The 22092-nt window shown below is 40.1% G+C and overlaps 1 protein-coding gene across 1 annotated transcript; it reads left to right on the top strand.

Annotated features, from left to right (window-relative positions):
* Window positions 1–2590: 2590 nt before the first annotated feature.
* tox (thymocyte selection-associated high mobility group box) lies at window positions 2591–20837 on the top strand. The gene is made up of 9 exons (XM_020625076.1): window positions 2591–2607; window positions 3306–3321; window positions 3414–3695; window positions 11213–11458; window positions 14058–14294; window positions 14764–14844; window positions 16325–16810; window positions 18738–18898; window positions 19489–20837. The coding sequence occupies exons 1-9, from the start codon at window positions 2591–2593 to the stop codon at window positions 19523–19525; spliced, it is 1563 nt and encodes a 520-aa protein (XP_020480732.1). The 3' UTR covers window positions 19526–20837.
* The last annotated feature ends 1255 nt before the right edge of the window (window positions 20838–22092 follow it).

Here is a 22092-nt window from a genome sequence, read left to right as displayed (position 1 = left end):
TGTATGTGTGTATGTGCAGTGCTAAATCTATATCTTTACAGCAATTTGAACTGACAGTATAGCACATGGATGCAAGAGAATGCTGCATATAGAAGAATTGGAATCATTTTCATAAACCTAGTGTTGTCACAATACCAGAAATTATGACTTCAATACCAAACCTGCCTAAATACTGATACTGAAATGATACTATGGCAAAAATATAATAGATAGCAGAACATGGAACTTAAAAAAGAATTTTAGCAAAATTTGTGTGCATGTGTGTGTGTGTGTGTGTGTGTGTGTGTGTGTTTTGTTTTTGCCTTTCTAGTATTGGTATTGTACATGCAGGTACAATATTATATGAATTTGTCCAGAATAGTTGAATATATATGAGCCACCCCAATCAGTTAATATTTACAGATTGTACATATTTAAATATGACCGAACATGCACCAGTTCATACAATATACAATAAACTATATTTACACTTTGCACAATTCTGATCCAGTTGTAAAACCATTAGACCATTAGCTTCAAATTTCAGTTATCTAGTAGTATAGTATCTGTAGTGGAGATGTTTAATCACCATTCTCTGATTAAAGATGTTGATGGTCTCACATTGTTTGCTCTATATATGCACATATATGCTTTTTCATATAGTATGAAATGGTCATGAACATGAAGCTGTGAGAAGTGTGCTTGCACTGTGAACACAGCTTGTGTGAAAGACCTAATCCTGACTACATTAGTCTTTGTGGAAGCTCCCAGTGCAGCAGGAACAGGCTATTGTACAGACATGAATGGAACAGCAGAGAGAGAGGAGTAAGCTATGCAGAACTTGAAGAAATGATAGAGAGAGTAGACAAGGGAGAGCGAGACAGCGGGGCAGACAGACAGCAGACAGGCACTGTAATTTATGCAGAGCTCTGCATAAATTACACTATGTCTAAGAAATGAAACAGACTACTGGACTTTGTGCCGACCTGAAGAACTCAGTGTAGTGATGTTGGGTACACATGACAAGATGTCCAGGCTCAAAAACAAAAGTACTAGGACAAACTGGTCAAACACAAGAGAATAAACTTTTTTGTCAACTAGGTTGTGGATTGCAGAGCAGAACTAACAGGACACTAACAAGAATGAAAACAAATAATGGGCTCCAATTATACCTGGCCTTTTGTAATATATGATAAAGTATTGATTTTTTAACTATATGTGAGCCTTCTGTAATTTTTTGGGCCTTTAGTTGGAATACACTTGACATATCCCCAATGTTCAGAGTGAATCTCAATCTCAACTTTTAGAAACATAATCTGACCAGGCTGATTTGAGCAAGAGCTCAAATCAGTTTAAGGCATAGAAGAATAAGATATACCAGGCTGTATTGTTAGTAGGAGACCTTCACTGACACTTTTGGTATTTTCTTGGGATTTGTTGAGTGAGAAAAACATAATATCACAAGGTTTATTCCGTAAATGAAGAGCAGATTGCACTAACTAAAAACAAAACTCCTAATTTACCCATGTCCAGTGTCTATGAATGAACATTTGAGATACCGGTTCATTAAAAAAGAAAAGGTAGATAATGTGAGATGTTCTTTTAGATCATGTTGTACAATAGGTATTTTGCTTTGTGTATTGTAGCGAGATGAATAGGAAATGTAGAGAGAGATTTTCACTGTTAGGCTGCAGGGTGTTTTATCATTCTGTGTCTCCTGTTTCTGCTTCCCACATTTTATTTTAAAGCACTGAAAACTTCAACTCAAAATGTGGTTCATCACACCTGCTGCTTATTAAATAGTGATCTGTTGAAAATTAGTTTGCAGCATACAGAGTACATCATATAACTTGGATCCTAACTCCTCACTCAGCTCACAAGTCCCACAACTCAAGTTAAGGCCGTGACACACCAAGCCAATGGTCGGCCATCAGCTGTCGGCTGGTTGGGCCTCGTTGGTGACTGGCTGTTAAGCTTAGCGAATTAATGCCTGAGAAGAGAATGGCTTGGGGAATGCCCCTTCAACCTGCTGCTGTAATATCTGTGATTTCATCCATTTAGTGCAGTTTCCCCTTGTTTTTCACCTCCACAACCCCTTTTTCTTCCACAACCAAAAGACCAAGGGCAGAGAACGGCAGCGTCATTTGCAACTTCTTATCAGACATATTCTCGATTAGAAGCAGCTATAAACAGCAGCTGTGCTGAACGAGAGGTGCTTTGTTTATAGCTTATATTTCCACTGTCCAGCTATTCTTCGTTCTCTTTCTGAATGATGACTACAGATATCGCCACCTGCTGTTAGGGGGAGTTATGTCTGTCACACTGTATGTGCTAGTTGGCCATTGGCTGTAGTCTGTGCGCTGTGTTCAAGTGCCACTTTTTCAACCAAACAAGTGCAGACAAAGCCGACGTGAGGCGACGCAGCAGTCAGCCTTCGTCGCTGTTAGTTCTTTCAGCTTGGTGTGTCGCTGCCCTAACACTGCATGCTGTTTTGACACAGAGCAGAAAAGAGTAAGACAGGGATGAAAGCGTGAGAGCAATGATATAGACGTCAAGGATGAGATTAGAAGAGTGAGAGAGCAGAATAGGGGTGGAAGAGGGACGGCGAGAGATGAAGAGCAAGAGAGTGTGAGAGGGAGAGACTGATGTGGCTAGCCAAGCAGAAAGGCTGTCCAGTCTCTACAAAAGATCTCCTCGGTCAGATTAGTATGAGAGGGCTTCTCTAACACTGCCTGTCTCTCTCTTTCCCCCTCTTGCCTCTCACTCGTCACTTGTGTGATTCTCTCACTCCAGTTCTCTCTTCTGCTTTCCCTTTTATTTGTCTTTACTTCCAGAATAATTCATTATCTTGTACAGGACAGCTACAGGTTTTCTTTTGGCATGTCACATTAACACTGATGTATTTTTACACACAAAGGTCTGCCTTGTGTGTATTTTCCCAGGCAAAGAGGACTTGTACATATAAATTACTGTGCTGTTCTGCTGCTGAATGAGTGTTTGTTAACAGGGCTTGCTTTTAAGGTTGGGAATATCATTAGTGATAATTGGTCTGTGATAGGAGCTCAGGCTGAGGAAGAAGAATACATGATGCAACTCAGAGCTGTTGTTCAGACTGAATTTTAACCATGATGGGCAGTTTCTCCATCTAGCTCTGACAATAATGTTTCATGACACCTCAGTCTCTTACTGTCCCCTGTGTAATTCTTTGTCATTTTTTTCTCCCAAGTAATCACGTCACTAAAGGCAGCACTATCCAACCACCAAAGCTTTGTGCATTGCATATCATAATATTTCACCTGTCCCTGACTTGACTTTGTCCCTTACAGTATCAGTGAAGAGCCAGTAAGAAGAACAGTGATGTGGTGAACAAGCTTAAAACACACCTTTGGGATCTAAAAAGTGTGGTTTTTAATTGCGTCTTTGTCTCTTGTTAGTCTTACTCAGTGGGTGGTTTGGGTGATGAGGACTTCAACATCCCACCCATCACTCCCCCCACCCTGCCAGACCACATGCTACCCCCCCACCTCCCCCATGAGTCCTCTGGACCGTACCACACTCTGGACCGCCCTCCTAACTCTGCTCCACACCACCCCTATCAGATGCAGGGCATGGATCTGCCTGGCATGCCTGGTAGCCAAGATGGAGCTGCTATGTTGAACCAAGATGGTGGCACATTCAGCCCAGGTGGTGGCCCAATGACCAGCACACTATCTGTGGTGAGTAGTCAGAAATAAAACACATATATTAAAGGCAATGTTGCTTTAGTATGTGATGACATGTAAATGGAAATGAGACTGCAGTAAAGTCTGGAATATGGATTCATTCACATGACATTAGACAATAATAATTTGTGGTTGATGTGCTTTTTCCATAAGAAACGTATTCTAAAAAATCTTAATTCGCATTTACTCTTCCATCAAGACAATGAAATGCAAACATGTTTTGTTTCAAAAGTTCAAATGCTGTCTCCTGCTTCATTAAAAATCCATTCACTCTGTAACCTGGAGCCTTGAGGTTTTCTACATGTCGCATATTCAGCCACGACTGGCTTCCAGACTAGTTGTGATGTCACAAATCTTAAACTGAGATTTAAGGTGAACTCAGAAAACATTTTCAATTTCAGCAGATGAAGGTGTAAACATCCTTTCAGTGTCAGACTGTTTTTTTTTTTTGGCAGCAATCGTATGTGCTGTGCCTGTACTTACAGGCGTTTGAGGAGAAATTATGTAAAAATGGTGTGAGATAGAGTTATTCATGATTGCCTTATTATTAATTTACTGGGAGCCTTTGACAGTTGTAGGGGTCTTGGAGGTAGCGGTAGCAAGAAATGTCAAGGAATGAAATGCCTGAACCCAGGAACAGTTTGACCCAGGGCACAGCCCAGCACAACTGGTATGTGGACACAAAGTGGTCTTTGGCAGGATTGTCAGAATACTCTAATGTAACCTAACAATAGTAGCAACATCACAAATGTCATAGCATCAAGGTTTCAAGGTTCAAAGATTTTTATTGTCAATTCACTATATGTGCAGGACATACAGAAAATCGAAATAGCGTTTCTGTCTCACCTAGCATTGAGTGCCATACCATTTAAGAAACTAAAATAGAATAAAGGAGACTAAAAATGGAATAAAATAGAATAAGAAGACTGGATTAAAGTAATTAGGATATAACTAAACAATACAACCTAATAGGCTATAGTATATACCTAACGGTATCACAAATACCATTGACATCACTGTGATGCTGTATTTCTTTCCTTTGAGGCTGGTTTATCCTCATTCTGAATCTTTAGCAAGACAAAAGTAAAATGAATGAAACAAAATACACTTACACAGATATACTGTTATAGACAGTCAATGCAATTTTTTTAGCATGGTGAATGGGTTGCTTTATATTTAAGAGAGTGTCCGGCATGGTTGGATAGTGTCATTCCAGTTTATCTGCATATAGTTGTCATGTTTTATGTATTTAGCATGGGACAACCACCAAAATGGCAGGACAGCAGCACGGTGGTTAGCGCTGCCACCTCACAGCAAGAAGGTTCTGGGTTTAACCCCTGGCCGACCCAGGGCCTTTCTGCATGGGGTTTGCATGTTCTCCCTGTGCCTGAATGGGTTCTCTCCGTGTACTCTGGCTTCCTCCCACAGTCCAAAGACATGCAGCTTAGGTTGACCGGTGACTCTAAGTGGCCCCTTAGGACAGAGAATGTGTGTATGGTTGTTTGCCTACATGTCAGCCCTGTGATAGACTGGCAACCTGTCCAGGATTTGTGTGGTTTAAACATCTGACTGTGGAGATTATGCCTCATTTAAACACAGCAGAGAGAAAAAACAGACATGAAGCATAAAAACACGAGGGTTCTAGGGAAACGCTCGTCTCTCAGATTCAGTGTGGATTGACTCATTTGATATAATGGAATTCTATCTGCAGCGTCAGATGCGTGTAGAAAACACTTTACCAGTAACTTAACAACTGCTCCTCCCCGGCACTGAGGAAACTGCACACTTTATAGCCAGCAGATTTATTCTAGGGTGGACCATCCTTTTGTGTCTTGCTCAAACATACTGTGATTTACTTATGTCAGCAGGTCTGAAGATTTGAACTGACAGCCACCTTCCCACTGAAGTGAATGGGAAAGTTTGTCCAGGCTTTTGACTGGTATTTTAACTATATGAAATAGAATAATGCCTGGGGCAGTGTTATTTGAAAGCCAAGCAGGGCAGCTGGTCATTGTGACCATATCTTCATATTTTACAGTAAGTTTTCATTTCACAGTAAATTGAAATCTTGCTCTTAGCTGTGACATTCAGATGTGACTGATTGTGTCAAACAGCAAATAAATGAAAGCCAGACTTGAGGTTTGCATTTACTGTGATAGAAACTGGGTATGCAGTGGGGTGACAGAAGTGTCAGTATGTGTCACTGTCTGTAATAAGCTCCCATTTTATTAAGAATGAAACTCTCGCCTCTAACTCTAACTCATCTGTCAGTCTTTGTCTCTCATCCCCATATTAAATCTCTGTAATATCAAGTGTCAGTTTGAAGCCTCACGGTAGCTCTCAGCCCTGACTGTTGGTGAATTAGAATGACTATTAAAGATCATGTTTTAATGACTTTTAATTAAAATCAGATATTTGTAACCTTAATTGTGCTAATGCATCTGTTAACTGTGTAGCACTGCATATCATGGCTTTAAAGAGCTGAAGGAAAAGTCTTATTTGCCATCATTGTCTGTCTCAGTCCTACTTTCTCTCTCCTGCTCACTTTTATATTCTCATGCTAACATACATTTACTGCCAGTCTATGAATTATGGTTGCCTAGCAACTATGCCTGGCTCAACCTTAACGTGGTGGATGGGGGCTATAAAGATTCAAATCACTGTGTGTGTGGTGTGTGTGCATTATTCCTTTATTCCTAGAGAAGGCAACTACTCAGTTGCAGTTAATATTGAAATATTGAGATCTGGATTTATTTTGTGGCTGCCCTCTGATTAAAGGTTGACTGTCTAAAGTTATTAGTTTAGGAAAGTTCTTTTTTTTTGTTTCTATTAGTGATTTGTTCTGACAGGGTTCAAACTTATAACCTGTAATTTTTGCAAGTGTTTATTTTTTTCAGCTACTAGGTAATATAATCACGATTCAATATTTAATCATTTCACAAGTAATTTTCTAATCTGAACATGTTGTGCTGAGTTAATTTTCAAACTGCAGCAACCACAGCTGGTTTTAAACAAACAGACAAACTGAGTATTAGCATGAGCAGTATGGATGGACAGCGTACCATCCTACAGAAACACAAAAATCATGAAGAGAAAATCCAGGGACACCAATATATTATGTAAGTGTTACGCTGAAGTCTTTGCTTCCACGGTAGAAAAAAATCGATCAAATCAGTCATTTAATCAAGCACCTCGGTGACTCACAGGAACCCTGTAAACCAGGCGTGGCCAATCCCGGGCCTTGAGGGCCACTGCTCTGCTTATTTTCCCACTATCTCTGCCCTATCCAGTGCTGATTACCTGGATCAGGTGTGTTCAGTCAATCAGGAGCTGGAAGATACCAACTGACTTCATCTTTCCTCACTCCACCTTTATCTAAGATGGTATCATCCAGTTTCTAATATACTGAACACACCTGATATGGATAATCAGCAGTGGCAGCGGCCCTCGAGGACTGGCCACCCCTGCTGTAAAACAACAAGGCTATGGTTATATTGTTGAGTGAAGTACTGGTGACTTAATTTAGCAGCTGCTAAAAAACATAGATTATAACTATGGCTGAAAAATAACCAGCATATCTTAGTCCATATTATTACTAAGTGTTTGTTCACCTCCATAGAGAGAACATGGATTAGGGATGGAAGATAAAACTCAGGGAGGGACAGCTGAGGAGAGAGGGGATAAGTGTTCAGCCAGACGCCCCCCAAACCTATTGATCCACAGGAAACACTGCTTGTAATTTGATATTTACCATGATTTTGTTATGCCCTTTATATCAAGTTTACAATCCCTGTAATATCTCTAATTAGGCCATGTTGGCAATATTGTAGATCAGTGAGCAGGACTTTAATGGAAATAGTCAATTTAGAGAGCAGTTGTGTCAGTGTTATGAAGAACATCGATATTACAAATGTTCCTTTTTTAAAGCAGTTTTTTGGTCACGTTTGCCTTTATTTTCTGTAAGTGGGTTGTGGAGAGGAGGACAGGAAACAAGGGAGACAGAGGAGCGTACCTGCAACATCTCACACGCAGTGTGATTTTTCATTTTAAAACTACTCAGCTGCAGTATTGTATCAATTTAATTTATAATAATAGTCAACTTGGCAAAACTTGCATGGGGTTTTTGAGTCATAATTGAGTTGGTGTATGTTCTTGTGTAATCATGGTAAAATGACAAACAAAATTTAAAAGAAATTGCAGGTTTTGTCCTCTGTGTGCTCAAAATAACAGATTCTGAATTTTGTTGCTGTACTTTTCATATTGAAATCCCATCACTAGCCACACCAGTGTGAAGATGTGATGACTAAGCTCACATCACGACTCTTCCCCTCTTGTGACATGAGTCAGTCATTACTCAGCTATGAGGGGCCCCCCCTCTGTTTTAATCTTATACCATCATTAGAATTTTTCCTCTGACCCCAGAAGGAAAATTCATTGTATTTCTTTTCCATTGCTAACGTGTCTAGTTCTGAAAGTGTGTTTGATTTGTGATGATGTTAGACCCTACATGGTGTTATGTGACCCTGTGACCTCTTATTACTGTAACAGGCACTGCTACTGATGTGATGTCAGTGCAAATTCTCAGTCGTCCAGGTCATAGTAAGCTGATGAAGTTCTGATTAAGAACTGATGAAGCCTCTTAGATGAGAGGTGAAACGTCTTTTATCTAAAAACCAAGTCCAGATGATTGTTTTCTGTGTTTTTCAGCCTACTGATGAGATGTTACTATACCACATAAACTGGTGAAAATAAGGCCAGAAATACCTCCTTTCTGTTTCTTACATTTGCTCCTCTGTATTTTCCTTAGTTTTAATTTGTTAAATAAACATTTTTTCTTTTATATTTGTAATTTTTGTGAAGTTAGCTTTGTTTTTTAATATTCAAAGTTTCTCTCTGTCTTCTTCATCCAGGCAATAATCCTATAATATAAAGTCATGTTAATGTAACATATTTATATAACTATATAAATATTTTTTTCGTTAACTGTACTAAACGTTTTTCTGTATAACACTGAGATGTTTTTCATTCATTGTCAGTAACTCAGCTTGGTCCTCAGGTCTTCAGACAGCTCATTTTTAAACTGTTTCATGTAATAGAGGTGAGCCACTAAAGGCTTTCTGGAGAATTATTACAAGAATATTTTTGACTGTTTAGTCCCAACACAACCAATGCCAAACCACAGGTTGTATTTTTCAGCATTCTACCAGCACATGCGTCAATCTGAAACCTCTTCCCATGTTAGAGAAATTTCGCTCTGTGTTCCATTGAGATACCACAGCAGTAGACGGAGCTTGCTGCCGGTAATCGAGTTCAGGTAATGTGTTCTCAACAGGGCACAGCAGACCACATCCTTTACCATTCTATGCTTACTAAGAGGAAACTGTAAATACATACTATCATCTGAGTTCCATTTGTGATGAGAGGTGTCAAAGGTCCCATGCTGAGTGTGAAGTATTAATAATAATAACTGTTTTTCCAAGAAATGGACAGAATACCAAACCTGACTGCTTGCATTTTGGCAATGCAGTTAAGAATCAACTACACTAATCATTGGTGATTAATGGACAGGGCTCATGAAAAAGAAGGATCACATACCAAAATACCACAAAATAACATTGGTACACTTGTTCAAAAGTCACAGAATAAATGCTTTGATGCTTCTTGCCTAATGGCACTGAAGCTACTGTCTTTAAACTATTAACATTAATGAAAATGTGTAGGATGCCCCTCACTTGAACTGACTGTATACAGATTTAACCGGGCATGCTGACACTGTATTTCTCTATATCCTGCAGTAAATTGACAAAGTTCTGACAAATTATCGAGGACCTAAATGCACAAAGGAAAAAGCCCATTCTTATATCTATTCAGCCTGCACCTGTGGACATCATAACAACTCCTGTAGACAAAGTTATGCCACAGCTTCTCTGCAGTGTAGCAAATGGAGTTTAAAATCGGATTTAATTACATGAGTGGAAATCGATATTTTAAGCAACTTCTGATCCTGTTTTCCTTCTGAACTGTATTACCTGTTGCCATGGTTACTATCAACTTTCATTCAATTCAGATAACCCCTAGGGGAATTTATTAGTGAATCCTGGACTGCTGCATGCTGTTTCAGACCCCAGCTAGGCCTGTTACATGAACATGTTATGCAGCTCGGATACTGTTTCACCACACCGTCTGTTCAGTCCAATATGGAATCTAGGACATGAATCAGACTCAGGATTCATTCATTGGAGTCATGTGTCAGGATCTCTTATTCAGCTCTGTTTTGTACTCCATCACCTCTTCAGAGGCTCTTGAACTCACTTCGTCTGCCTGCTGTTTAGTGCTGGACAGGTATCGTCCTGGGGGTTTATCAGAGCTTAAAACAGCCATTGGAAGGAGGATGATGAGAGCACCAGAGACTGAACCATAACAGCAATTATTAATATAAAAGTATTGATTAGTGCAGATTAGACAGACAGAGCAGCTGTCGAGCGACTTTTCATGTTTTAGAATATTTTGACTAACAGGGCACAAAAGACCTGAAAGGCACATATCATATCCTGATGCCAAAATATGTAGTAGAGTTTCCCTGTACATTACTGAATGTTGTATTTTTTTTTTTAAATTACACCTTTAATAAAAGCAAGTTTGATTTAGTAGGTTTTACTTTTTGCAGTGCAATTAATTTCATAATTATAACACAGAACAATACATGCATATTATGCAGTACGCCATGAACATGATGTGACATGATTCTACAATACTAAAGGGATTAACCTGAATCAAATATAAACGCTGTGTATAGGGACACCTCACAGCAAAGCACTGTGTGCTGCCTACCATTGTTAAACCAATGGTAGAGAACAGCATACAGAAAACTGCAGAGGCAATCTGAGCTTTTCATTGGTCTGCAGGTATTGTACAGTACCCACATAAATGATTTAGGTAAATATTGTACACATAGGGGGTTAAATACAATTTTCTGAGTCATTTTAAACTTGGTGAAACTGACACTGAGGCAGTGTCAGTTTGGCACTGGCGGTAACAACAGTAGAAAAAACACAAAAGAAAATTGAAGCTAAAAATGGGTCAGACTCTTGGTACAGTTTGGTGGTTTCATGGTTGTCATTTACCTCATCCAGGCCAGACACTGGATCAGTGGGACACAACTCATCCAAATGAATGACAAGTGTCCACCTCAGAATCTGACTAGCTGAGGGGTAGTACCATATTTAACTTTCCTGCTGCAAAATGAATATGTTGTAGCTTTAAAGTTGACTAAGAAGAGGCACCACAGGGAAAGTTCTGTTTCATTTCATGTCTTTTTTGGAGAACAGCTTATAGGATATTACCAGTTTTGTCTAAAATTGTAAGCCTCCCACTACCTCATCCCACAGTTGAATTGTTATGTACTGATGTAAATCCTAATGTCAAACGGGAATATTCTGTAGCTAATGGTTGAACACCCATCAAGTCATCAAATTCATTAACTGTCATTATGGCTTGTTGTCTTTGTACAGATGCAGCAGATGGTGAACTCTGATTCTCGGTTTACCAGCAGCCAGCAGCCAATTGAAGCGGCCCTTGGGCCTCGGGGCCAGTCAGGCTTGAGCCAACAAAGTCAGTTGTCCACCATCAACCAATCCCAGCTGGGGCTAAGTGGGAACTCTGTTAACCATAATTCTCCTTCATCTCCTGGAAGTAAATCTGCCACACCGTCTCCTTCCAGTTCAGCACACGAGGAGGAGAACGATGATGGACTCAGGGTAAAAAACACACACACATACTGTATCTCCTGTCGCTATGAGTCACTGAGTCATAACTCGCTTAGCTGTAACAGCCATTTCTTTTGCTGTATGTTTTGTGTGCATGCGTGCATGACTGTGTGTAGACAGTGAAGAGTTGTTGTGGTAATGTTATGCATCATAATATATCCATTCTCCCTGCATATCAACTAGATGGAAATAAGCTCACGCATTGTTAGGTGTCTCACACTGAAACAAGTAGTCTGCACCAAAATGACTACTCACTTGAAACCATTATGGTACTGCTGAATCATATTTACCAACTTTATTACTCTTCTTGATTATGTAGAGCACAATGAGCTGTAGATAGGCCACTGTTAGACTTTGGTTCTTCTTACCATTGCTAACTCTGAGAGACGAGACAGTCCAAGTAACTACAAAACAGTGCTGATTTATTCAAAGGATCACAGGTAAAATTAACATTACACGCTCAGGTATCTTCCACCTCCAAACTGCTCACAGGCAGATGTAAGATGAAAGACCCTGAACCCACCAGGCCTATACATTATATCCCCTCGGTTGGGCTAGCCCCATACTACACAGAAACGTCAACCGAGACGTCTCTGTTACCAGCTTTGCAGCTGGTCATAGCAGTAGTCAAAACATGAAGCAAATCAATGTGTGTGTGGCTGTTGATTAAGTGGTGTGTAACTAAAAACATTCTCACGACCTCTAGTAACATGTCGTGACTTAAACATAAGAACATATTATGGCTAAGGCTACAGTTCTACACGTCATAATAATAATATTAAACACCCTGTCTGCTGACAGTCATCAACTCTTCTCTCTAGTTATCCTTGACCAGATGTACCCTGTAGAAACTCATAAGCATGACTAAGCATTTAACAGTCTAACTAGACATCCTATCTCCACTAAACATTTCAAATACATAAAGTATCTATCTAATTTCTATCTGACTAAAAATACCTAACACCACACTGTAACACAGATAAAACTAGCTTTAGGAAGGATAGGAAACAGGAAACAAAAATGCTTTGACCTTTACAACACATTCCTACATGTCTAAACAATAGCTGCTACACACAGCATGCACTCATAGTGTTAGCTCTGCTCACTTCACTTATGTATGTAGTCCTGTTATTCTACCCACTAGTCTTTAGAAATGATTAGTACATTTGCCCTTTCAACTGATAATTTAAAGGGCTTTGCACAGGGCAGGGGTTTGCACAAAAGCAACATTTAAGAACAGGATGAAGAGGCAAATAAAATAAATGTAAAGGTTATAAAATGCAAATAGACAAAAATAATGGAAAGTTTCCTGAAATGTATTAATTAAAAAGATACATTTAGATTTGAAAGTTGATAAAGTTGAGGCTGATTTAAAAGCCCAGAAACTATATTGTATTGTAACTCATCAACTTGTTCCTAAAAGTGATGTGTTCATGTAGGAACACATCATTTTTAGGGTAACACAACAGATTTTAGGATTACACAACTGTTTACGCAATAGATCCGATTATTTCATGTGATTTCTGTATTATCGTTTCTCTCTGTGCATCACTCAGAATTTTGAAACTGTTCATTCAAAATCTCATGGCAGTTGTTGGTTTGCTGCTTCTGTAGGCAGTCGACACTCAGTCAAATCTGATTAAACCAAACCCATGCAGTCCTGATAGAACAGATAAGCTGGAGTTTTCAGGCTATTTAAGTGAATATTTGAAGAAAAGGTTTTCAGGAGCATACAAACAAAAAACTATTAAGGTTACAGAAAAGCATATCTATTATTTCCTAAACATTTCTTGAAGGTTTCTTGTTAAGAGCTATGTAATTTAGTTTTAACTATAGGACAAAAAACAGCTGTTAATTTCTAGAGAAATATAAGAAAAATATTATTATAATTTCTTATCATTTATTATTGTCAACTTTATTTTTTTGTTTATAGACACATTTCACATTTCTGTTTGTGGAGCACTGACTAAAGGACAAGCTTGACATTTGATTGTAGTTAATGAATTGGTATTGAGTGTACCAGTTGAATTTGTATCTTTTATCTGTAAATTGTACCAAATTACATTGAGCATTTGAGAAAACATTCTGTGAAATTGTTAAGAAATTTTTTAATTCGTTTTACAGACCCATAAAATAAAGTGTTACCAAATGTTTACATCAGCTGTCCTACCTGTCACTTCAGACCTCAGGATATTTTTAAAATATATGACCCTCTAACTTCAATAATTATGTATTAGTTGCAAGTGCTGTCTGAATGTGTCTGAGCAGAATAGCACCCACTGCAGACCTGCTGCTTTTACTGTGGTCTCATGTACAGACCACTTAGTGCACGGCACAGCTTATTTTTAACTACTCATCTGAGAACAGTCATCGGTACTGATGACTAGTGGGGAGTTCCCCTGTAGTTCATCTCTGTGGTTCACATCAAACAGGAATGAAACTACCAGACATTTTAGTTTTATACCACTATGTTGGTTTTTATACATTTTTGCTACAAAATTTCAACTCCACCCCACTGCCCATCTAGATATCCATCCATCCACACTCCTAGTGCTGTGTGTCCGACTTAACCTCCTTCTTCTCCTCTTAGCATGGCAGTGGAGCAGAGAAGCGGCCAGCAACAGTGGAAATGTCTAAGAAACCCAAAACGCCAAAGAAGAAGAAGCGAAAGGACCCCAATGAGCCAGTGAAACCTGTGTCTGCCTATGCGTTGTTCTTCAGAGACACCCAGGCCAACATCAAGGCACAGAATCCCAATGCCACCTTTGGTGAGGTGTCAAAGATTGTGGCCTCCATGTGGGACGGCCTGGGAGAAGAACAGAAACAGGCAGGCCCTACTTCTTTAATCCAGCTTGTGTGTGATATGCCTTTCTGCTAGCCCACCACTGTTGCTGATCACATTCTCTTAGGAAAATATAAATATAGCAGTAATATACTAAAGGTACAGTTTGATGCTCTTTAGCAAATGTTGCAGCCTGAGTACCGGTAATACTGTATCAGGGAGGGACAACAAGCGGAAGAAGGGGAAGATCAGATCTAACAATAGAACTGAGTCTACCAGTCAAATCAGTGTTTGGTGAATTTGGTGAGTCAGGTTAGTTTAACAAAGATCTGTTTCAAAGAAGAATGCTATTAGGGGCCTTGGGAATTCATTATTAGTGTTGTGTGTTCCTTGGTAAATGAGTCAGCTGAGGGAAACTCTATGAGCCCCATGCAGAAGTTCATTTTCAAATACTGTTGTAATAAAGGTTGATAGTTCATTAGTTTTGTAGAGAAGTAAAATGTTTGTGTTTCAGGTGTACAAGAAGAAGACAGAGACTGCTAAGAAGGATTATCTGAAACAACTGGCTGCCTACAGAGCCAGCCTGGTCTCACAGGTACAACACACACACACAATTATGTTTCCATCATTTCAATGTACTTTACATTGACATATTATTTTCCTGGAGACTCAGAGTTACAAGAAACATTGGCTGAAATCTTCCACCTCGAAATGGGATAACCCTTCAAGAGTTCTATGCATCATCATGCTTTTTCTTGTTTTCTGACTTATCTAGAATGTTACAACGGTGAATTATCAATTTCAACGTGACCCAATGTTCAAAAAATGAGGTGTGCATATGTTCTAGTACTTCCATGCAGAAACAACTCGGTTAATACACGTCCCGCAAACTCTCGCTTGTGAGACTTTTGCTAACAAAATAAAGTATTAAGTGATAGTTTAAGGATTTCCTTGAATGGCCATAATCTCCAGGCAGTTGTGCATTCATGTGAGCTTGCCTGACATCCACTGGTGCCATTGTAAAAGTGGGATATTTTAACTGCAAACAGTTTTGTTTGTATATTTTACCTCCTGCTGCTGCACTGTGACCAGAGGATGTGGAGAAAAATACAGAGCCTGAGGTTACTGCATGTCCATGTACAGGGACTTGCTGTTTTACCTGACTGAGTCTAACCTACAAGCAGCTGGCCAGTGAAGCCCCCGCAGCAGTTAATGATCAGCTCATCAATGCTGGATTCCCATGGAGCACTGTACCTGTTTGTCTTGACTGTTTGAGGCCAGTGTGTCTGATGCATGTGATGTGTTGCTGGTTAAGGAGAGAGTTAACGATCCATGATGTTATTGTCAGTGCTACGCTACCTGTTGGAATTAATTTGACTAATTTGGGAATGTGGTTGCCTGTAACGCGGCAGTCACTGGTTGGATTTACCAACCTTGAAGTTTCCACTACTCAATGGGACTTAATAGTACGTTTATCAAACCACACACATGGCATGCCTGTTAATGCTTTGTTTCTCTTTAGAGTGTTATAGATCTCTTTTCATTGGTACATATACCATTGTTTACCTATCTATGGAGGAGCAGTTCATATTAATTAAATCCTTTGTGGTTCATTGTGCTGTCCACTTTCATATTCTGGCTCAAAAATGTCAGGTAGGTTTTGAGGTGTTGCGTTGTTGAAAACGTAGCTTATTTTTCAGTGTTTTCTGTTTCTGCATTGTCCTGGCTTCCTGACGGGTCTTGTGAAAAGCGCCCCCCCGTTGAGATGTGTTTCCCCTGTTCAAAACTCTGTTTCATGTACCCTTCATTTGAAGAACTGTGTAGCCCGACCACTTCGACCTACCCCTCCATCCTATAGGGAATCAAGACACCCCTACTTCTACACATGAATGTGCACACAGAGGGGTAGGGCTAAGTGATGGGGGAATCGGGTTCGGCCATTGATCTGACCTTAAACCAAGTCATCACTCTGATAATTCAAGTTATTAGTATTACGCTGATGCCTTAAACGTGTAAACAGGTCATTCTACAAACCTGCAAAATGATTTTCTGTTGTACTTTTTCTCACTGTCCAGACTTACAGTGACCCACCGGAAATGAAGCCGCCCCTTTCCTCCTCCTCGCCTTCTTCTTCCTCCTCTGCCTCAGTGTTTACACCCAAACCTTCTGTCTACCCTGGTCACCCAGGTCAGCACTCCCCCAGCCACTCTCACCCTCGCCCACCCCCTCAGCATCTAGGCATGTACAGGCCGTACCCTCACCCGCAACATCCTTCCCATACCTCAAACCCTAGCCTCGGCCCCCATCTGCCCCCTCCCCACACCCAGATCCACCCCCAGCTCCAGGCTCTGTCCTCCCGAGAGACCGTGCCACGGCCTGCTATCCCCCACCAAAGAGCTCTGACCCTGAGCAATGTGGCAGCAGCGTCCACCCCTCCTCTTCAGATCAGCCCCCCCCTCCACAGCCAGGCACACTTGGGAGGATTGCACAATTCACACCATCAGCACCAGCAACTCAGTGTACATTCACTGGGAATGACACACTCCCCTGGCATCACACAGGTCAGTTACACAATGAATCTCTAACTTCACTTGTGTTTACATATACACCCTCAGTCTGCTCAATTCCTCAAGGTAACTTACTGATTTAGAAGCTGCACAGAGATGGATGGAGACGGATGGATATCTCAGCAGTGGAGACAAAACACCCACACACACAGGGCAAATAGGATGGGTGTTAGGAGAATAAAGCTGTACTGAATGAAGCTGAATAAAATGGATGTGGTAGGTAACAAATGAAGCCTATCCTAAATACTGTATTAATCATAATTATGCAGTCATCTTGACATTTGCTCTTGTTGTTAGTTGATCTAAAATAGATGTGTGGTAACAGACAGACAACTGGAACTATTTTAGATGTTGAATAAAGAACAATCAAAAATTCAAACAACAACCAAAACAAAATTCATTTTTATTTATAGAAATATTTGGTTAAATTTAGGTTACAGACTGTTTACTGTTTCTGTCTGTTTCCCCTCTACTTACTCTTTATGTAATAGTCAGTCAGTCAGCACCTCTGCCTCTGTGTCTTTTTATGTTGATCAAGACAAGAGGAAGAGGAGGAAAGTGGTTGTGAAAGGATTTTAAATGTGAACTTGTATTAAGTCCAGCATGAGACAGTAGTGTCTCCTCCAAATAGTAAAGAAATAGGGGATGGATTTCCACTGCATCTCACTTCCCATTTTATCCCTCTTTCTATAGTGCACTGTTAAATCCCACACTCCCATAATCCCCTTTCTGTCCTCCGTTTTGCATATTCTTAGTCAAAGAAAAAAGGGAGAGAGAGCAGACCAAATCAAAAAATGAGAGGACATGGTGACAGAGCTCCAAACTTTTTTTTTCTGAGCAAAGAGTGGGAAATGACGGGGGAAGGGAGAAAGTGAGAGAGAGAGAGAGAGAGAGAGAGAGAGAGACAAAAGAGGCAGATGGGGTCTTTGTGAAGGAGTGAAGGAGAAGAATTTGCTCAACAATGGATGAATAGGTGAGGTAGAGGACGGGGGAGGGGGAGAGCCCAACCACCTGCTGTCCTCCTCTTTCTCATTTTTCACTCAACACTCAGACAAACTGCCCTCTCTGCCCCCCCCCCCCCCCCACACACACACACACACACACACACACACACACACACTTGCCCTTTTTGTCACTGCACTTGCTCATTTTTCCCTTTTCCCTTTCTCTCTCCTCTGTCAAGCAACGTATGGCTCGAGACATGCTCACTACGGTTTCCCTCTTCTTTTCCTCTTCCTCCCCTGCTTCCTCCTCTCCTCTTTCCTTTTCATCTTCACTTTTCCCCAGCTCTTTTCCTCTCTCCTGGCAGATGATAACATCAGCAGACACTCAGAACTCTGTAATCACTGCTGATGAACCTGCAACTGATCTGTTTCCTTTCCACTTGAATTGCATTCATGACTTCATTCATATCGCTCTTCATCAGAAGCCATTTTCCTAAAGAAGCGCAAGAGGTTGGTTTGCAAAACCCCTCAGCTGTCTATAGACCGATCCAGGTTGAAGGAGAAAGTAAACAAGCCACCATTACTGCACAAGACATCTCACTTTTAAACTTGCAGTAACACTGTGATGGATGTAAAGGATTTTACCCGTTCTTCTTTCTTACTTCCTACTTTCTCATTTTGGAAGTCTCACACTTTGTGTTTACAGTTTGACAAATTTGCATCAATAAAAGTATGACAAATTATTAACAGTTATGGTTTGTATGTACCCGATGATGTGCAGATCACTCTCACTGAATCACACTGCTATTGAAGAAAGTCTTGGAGTTAGTTATAAGGAGCATCTTTTTTCAGTGATTTCTAAGTTGAATCATTGGTTTCACAAAGTTACACAAATGTTCACCAATGCCCTGGTATGTTGTTTACGTACCCAGATTTTTCTCCTCCATCCAATTTATGTGCCACTCTTTAAATTCCAGGGCTACCCTTCCTCCCTCCAGTCTGAGTACCAGCCAGTGGGAGGGGCTATGCTTAACAGTGGAGCAGTGATGTCAGCACCTGTGGACTACCACCAGCTGGGTCGACACACACCAAACCACCACCCCTCTCTGGACTGGAGCATTGATTACCATGGCAATGGGTAGGTTTTAGTCTTTGACCATTACAGGTTTTCATAGAATACTGTAAGTTAACACCCCCTGGATATCTTATTTTTGCTGACCTCCAGTGGTTCAACTTCTCACCTTGCTGTTACAGTGATGTGCTTGACACTTTCAACCAGAGAGGGCAGCAAAACTCTGCTTTTCACTCTGGTGTTTCCTAGTTAGTTCTGCCCCTGAATTATTTGGTTGTTTAGGTAGAACAGCTGCTGGAGCCCAGAATACTACCATTAATAAACAAAGCAAGCTCTATTACTAGGCTTTTGCCTTTGTGACAGTGTTAAGGAGGGTTTGAACCCAGACCCCTCTTCTGGTCACACCCCCGCTTGTGTGCACTGTCATGAAAATGTATCATTAAATTTAGTCAAGGGTTTCTCAGGTTATGGGTTTTCCAAACTCTTCAATGTACTCTTCAAGCTGCATCACTCAGTTGCAAGAAGTATTACCCTCATATCAAAAACAATCTGCCCCATATATGGAAATAATGGGACATATGGCAGACACAGTGAGCATCTCTGTATTGCTGAGTGTGGCTTATTGCATTTATTTTCTGTCTCCTCTCTGCTTCCAGAGGTCTTCAGAGAGACAAACCTCTGTATCTGAGCTAATCTCAGTTGAAAATGCCATCAAGCCTTTACCAAGCCCTTGTACTGACACACCATGGAAACCTCCAGGCCAAGCCTAGTCTGACTTTAACCCAAGGAGGACTCAGCCAACCAGGAGATCACCTTAACCTGAAGTGAACTTCACTTTGCATTCTACAAAAACCTAAGCAATTTAGTGCATATTAATACCCTGCCTGTTCTGAAGGACAGCAGGACAGTGTTATGACCTGATAACATCTGTTATTAGTAGCATTTTTCTACTGCTCAGCTACTGCTATGGCATGAATAGAAACTGTTTCCTAGTGAGGAGAGCTGAGCAGGCCCTGTGCTACGATTCATGCTAATAAGTGTATATACTCCAAAAGGGACATTATGTCCAGATTCCCATTTGGCCCAACAATTCTATTTCTGGTTTCTCATTTGGTAAAGATGGTGTTTACCATCATTTCCAAAAGGCTCTGGAGAGCAGGTGTACTGTAACATAATTATTTGAGCTGCCAGTACCTGATGCTTTTTTATTTCAACTCATAATCAGTGTATCCTTCTACAACCCAAGCAGAGGAGCACAGCTCACAAAGGAAGGGTTCATAACCAAACAGATTGTCACAAATTGTGTTTCCCTGATGTGTCTTTTATTATGTGAATATAAGCCTTCAGTCTGATGCAGCAGCATGAGTTGAATTCCAACACACGATGATGTGTTTGTGAACAGAACGCAGTGTTGTTGAACAACACAGTGAGAAAGACTGAATTCACACTGTGTTGGTCAGTTAAGGAGGTGGAACTGCACCTGTAGCTGTTTTTTTTTTAACCAGATGCCAACTGTGAATAATTATGTACAATTAAAGAACTTTCATTGTTCTCTTGCAGTGAGGCTCAGATCAGTAGGATAGAAATCCAATGTATTTTAGACCCTAAAATAATGAAATGTGAAAAAACTCTTAAATAAAAATACTCCTTTGTATAATGACAGCTCATCTTCCTGGCATATGTATGTTGATAATGTTAATTTGGATCCAAATTCTGTGTGTGTGTGTGTGTGTGTGTGTGATTGATTGGGTCACATGGTCTGTTTTGTCACTTCTATTTCTCTGTGTTCAGAAGATATTTAAGGAACTATTACTGTCACTGGGTTATTTTCTGTTTTTTCATCAAATCAAGTTTTGTTTTAGTATTAATGATCATGATGAGAGACATATCTCTCTCAAACTGTATCTCTTTGTATTTAAGTGTTTTGGCAGATGAAAAGACTGGGCAACAACAACCATGAAGATTTTCTTATTTTTAGATTTTAATAATGTATTTGAGAATAAAGTAAATGCTGCATTCATTTGCAGGCATTACATCAAAACCTGCCTCTTTTATGCTGTTTATTTTGGAACTGTTTGTGACAGCTGCTTCAATTAACTGCACATAATAATGTCCATCGTCACCACCGCTGTGACACACTTCACCTTTTGTCTAGTTCTTGGTTTTTGCATCTATGCAAATTAGCCAAATGTCTTTGAAGTCTTGGAAAATGTGTATTTTTAAGCTCAGGTCTTCTTGTAGCTGTTTTAACAGATATTTCATCACAGTGGTACAGACATGTGGCTCTACTAGAGATGGAAATGCCATTCCATTCATTCTACCACTTTGGTCCAAACTGAAACACTTTTGCATTGATTTAAATTTTGTCTCAATATTTAAGGCCTGTAGAAGAAGTGTCCATCTGACTCTCGTGATCCTCAGTGGTAGTAGTATTAATGTTTTGATCCTCCAATTTTTCATTATAATGACAAATTGAGACAATAGGTCCAAAGTGAGATGGTGAACGTAGTTAACTGTGAAACATCAGTTTACTGTGAGCATGACTGCTTTGCCAGTAGAGGTGGCTTCTTTGTTTATGACACATAAAGCAGGATAGCCCTCATTGTGCTTTTCACTACTCAATAAAAAGATTTTCCAAGTTGTGTATCCATGTCCTTACATAGTACAACAAATGTACCCAAATGACACACTATATTATGTCCGTCCAATTTATAGAAAACCAGAAGAATGTAAAAGTGTATGAAAATAGAAATTAATTAAAAGTAGTATTATGAGTTAATCTAGTCAGTATTTTTCATATTAACAATGGAGAAAATGTGTGATATGAAAGCAGTTCATACCCACAGCTCACTGGATTGATTTTATTGTCCACAGCCTTACTGTTTTGGTTCGCTCTCACAGCTCTCACCAATGTCATTTCCAGCAGCAACAGCAGCTGTACTCCATCAAAAGCTCTGAGAAACCCACTGTGTGCACCCTGCCCAACACCAAACACCAGAGAGTGCAACTAGCTGGTGAGCACAGTGGAGCATTGTGCAGTTAGTGGAGATCAAAACCAACTACAACAACGGCACTCAGAGCATATGTACCTTCGTCAAGGCACAACATTTGCTCACGCAAATACTGTAGGTTCCATGAGATCAAGAACAACACAAAATGGGTCCTAAAATCCTTGATCCGGATCGGATCCAGATCACCTTTTAAGGTATGATAGGCACTTATACTATGCATCTTACCTGAACATGTCAGGGCTCTATCTT

The sequence above is a fragment of the Monopterus albus genome, unplaced genomic scaffold, assembly GCF_001952655.1.
Source record: "Monopterus albus unplaced genomic scaffold, M_albus_1.0 scaffold345.1, whole genome shotgun sequence".
In the NCBI taxonomy this organism is placed as follows: Eukaryota; Metazoa; Chordata; class Actinopteri; order Synbranchiformes; family Synbranchidae; genus Monopterus; species Monopterus albus.
The sequence above is the reverse complement of the archived record's forward strand: the minus strand, read 5'-3'. Positions and strand labels throughout refer to the sequence as shown.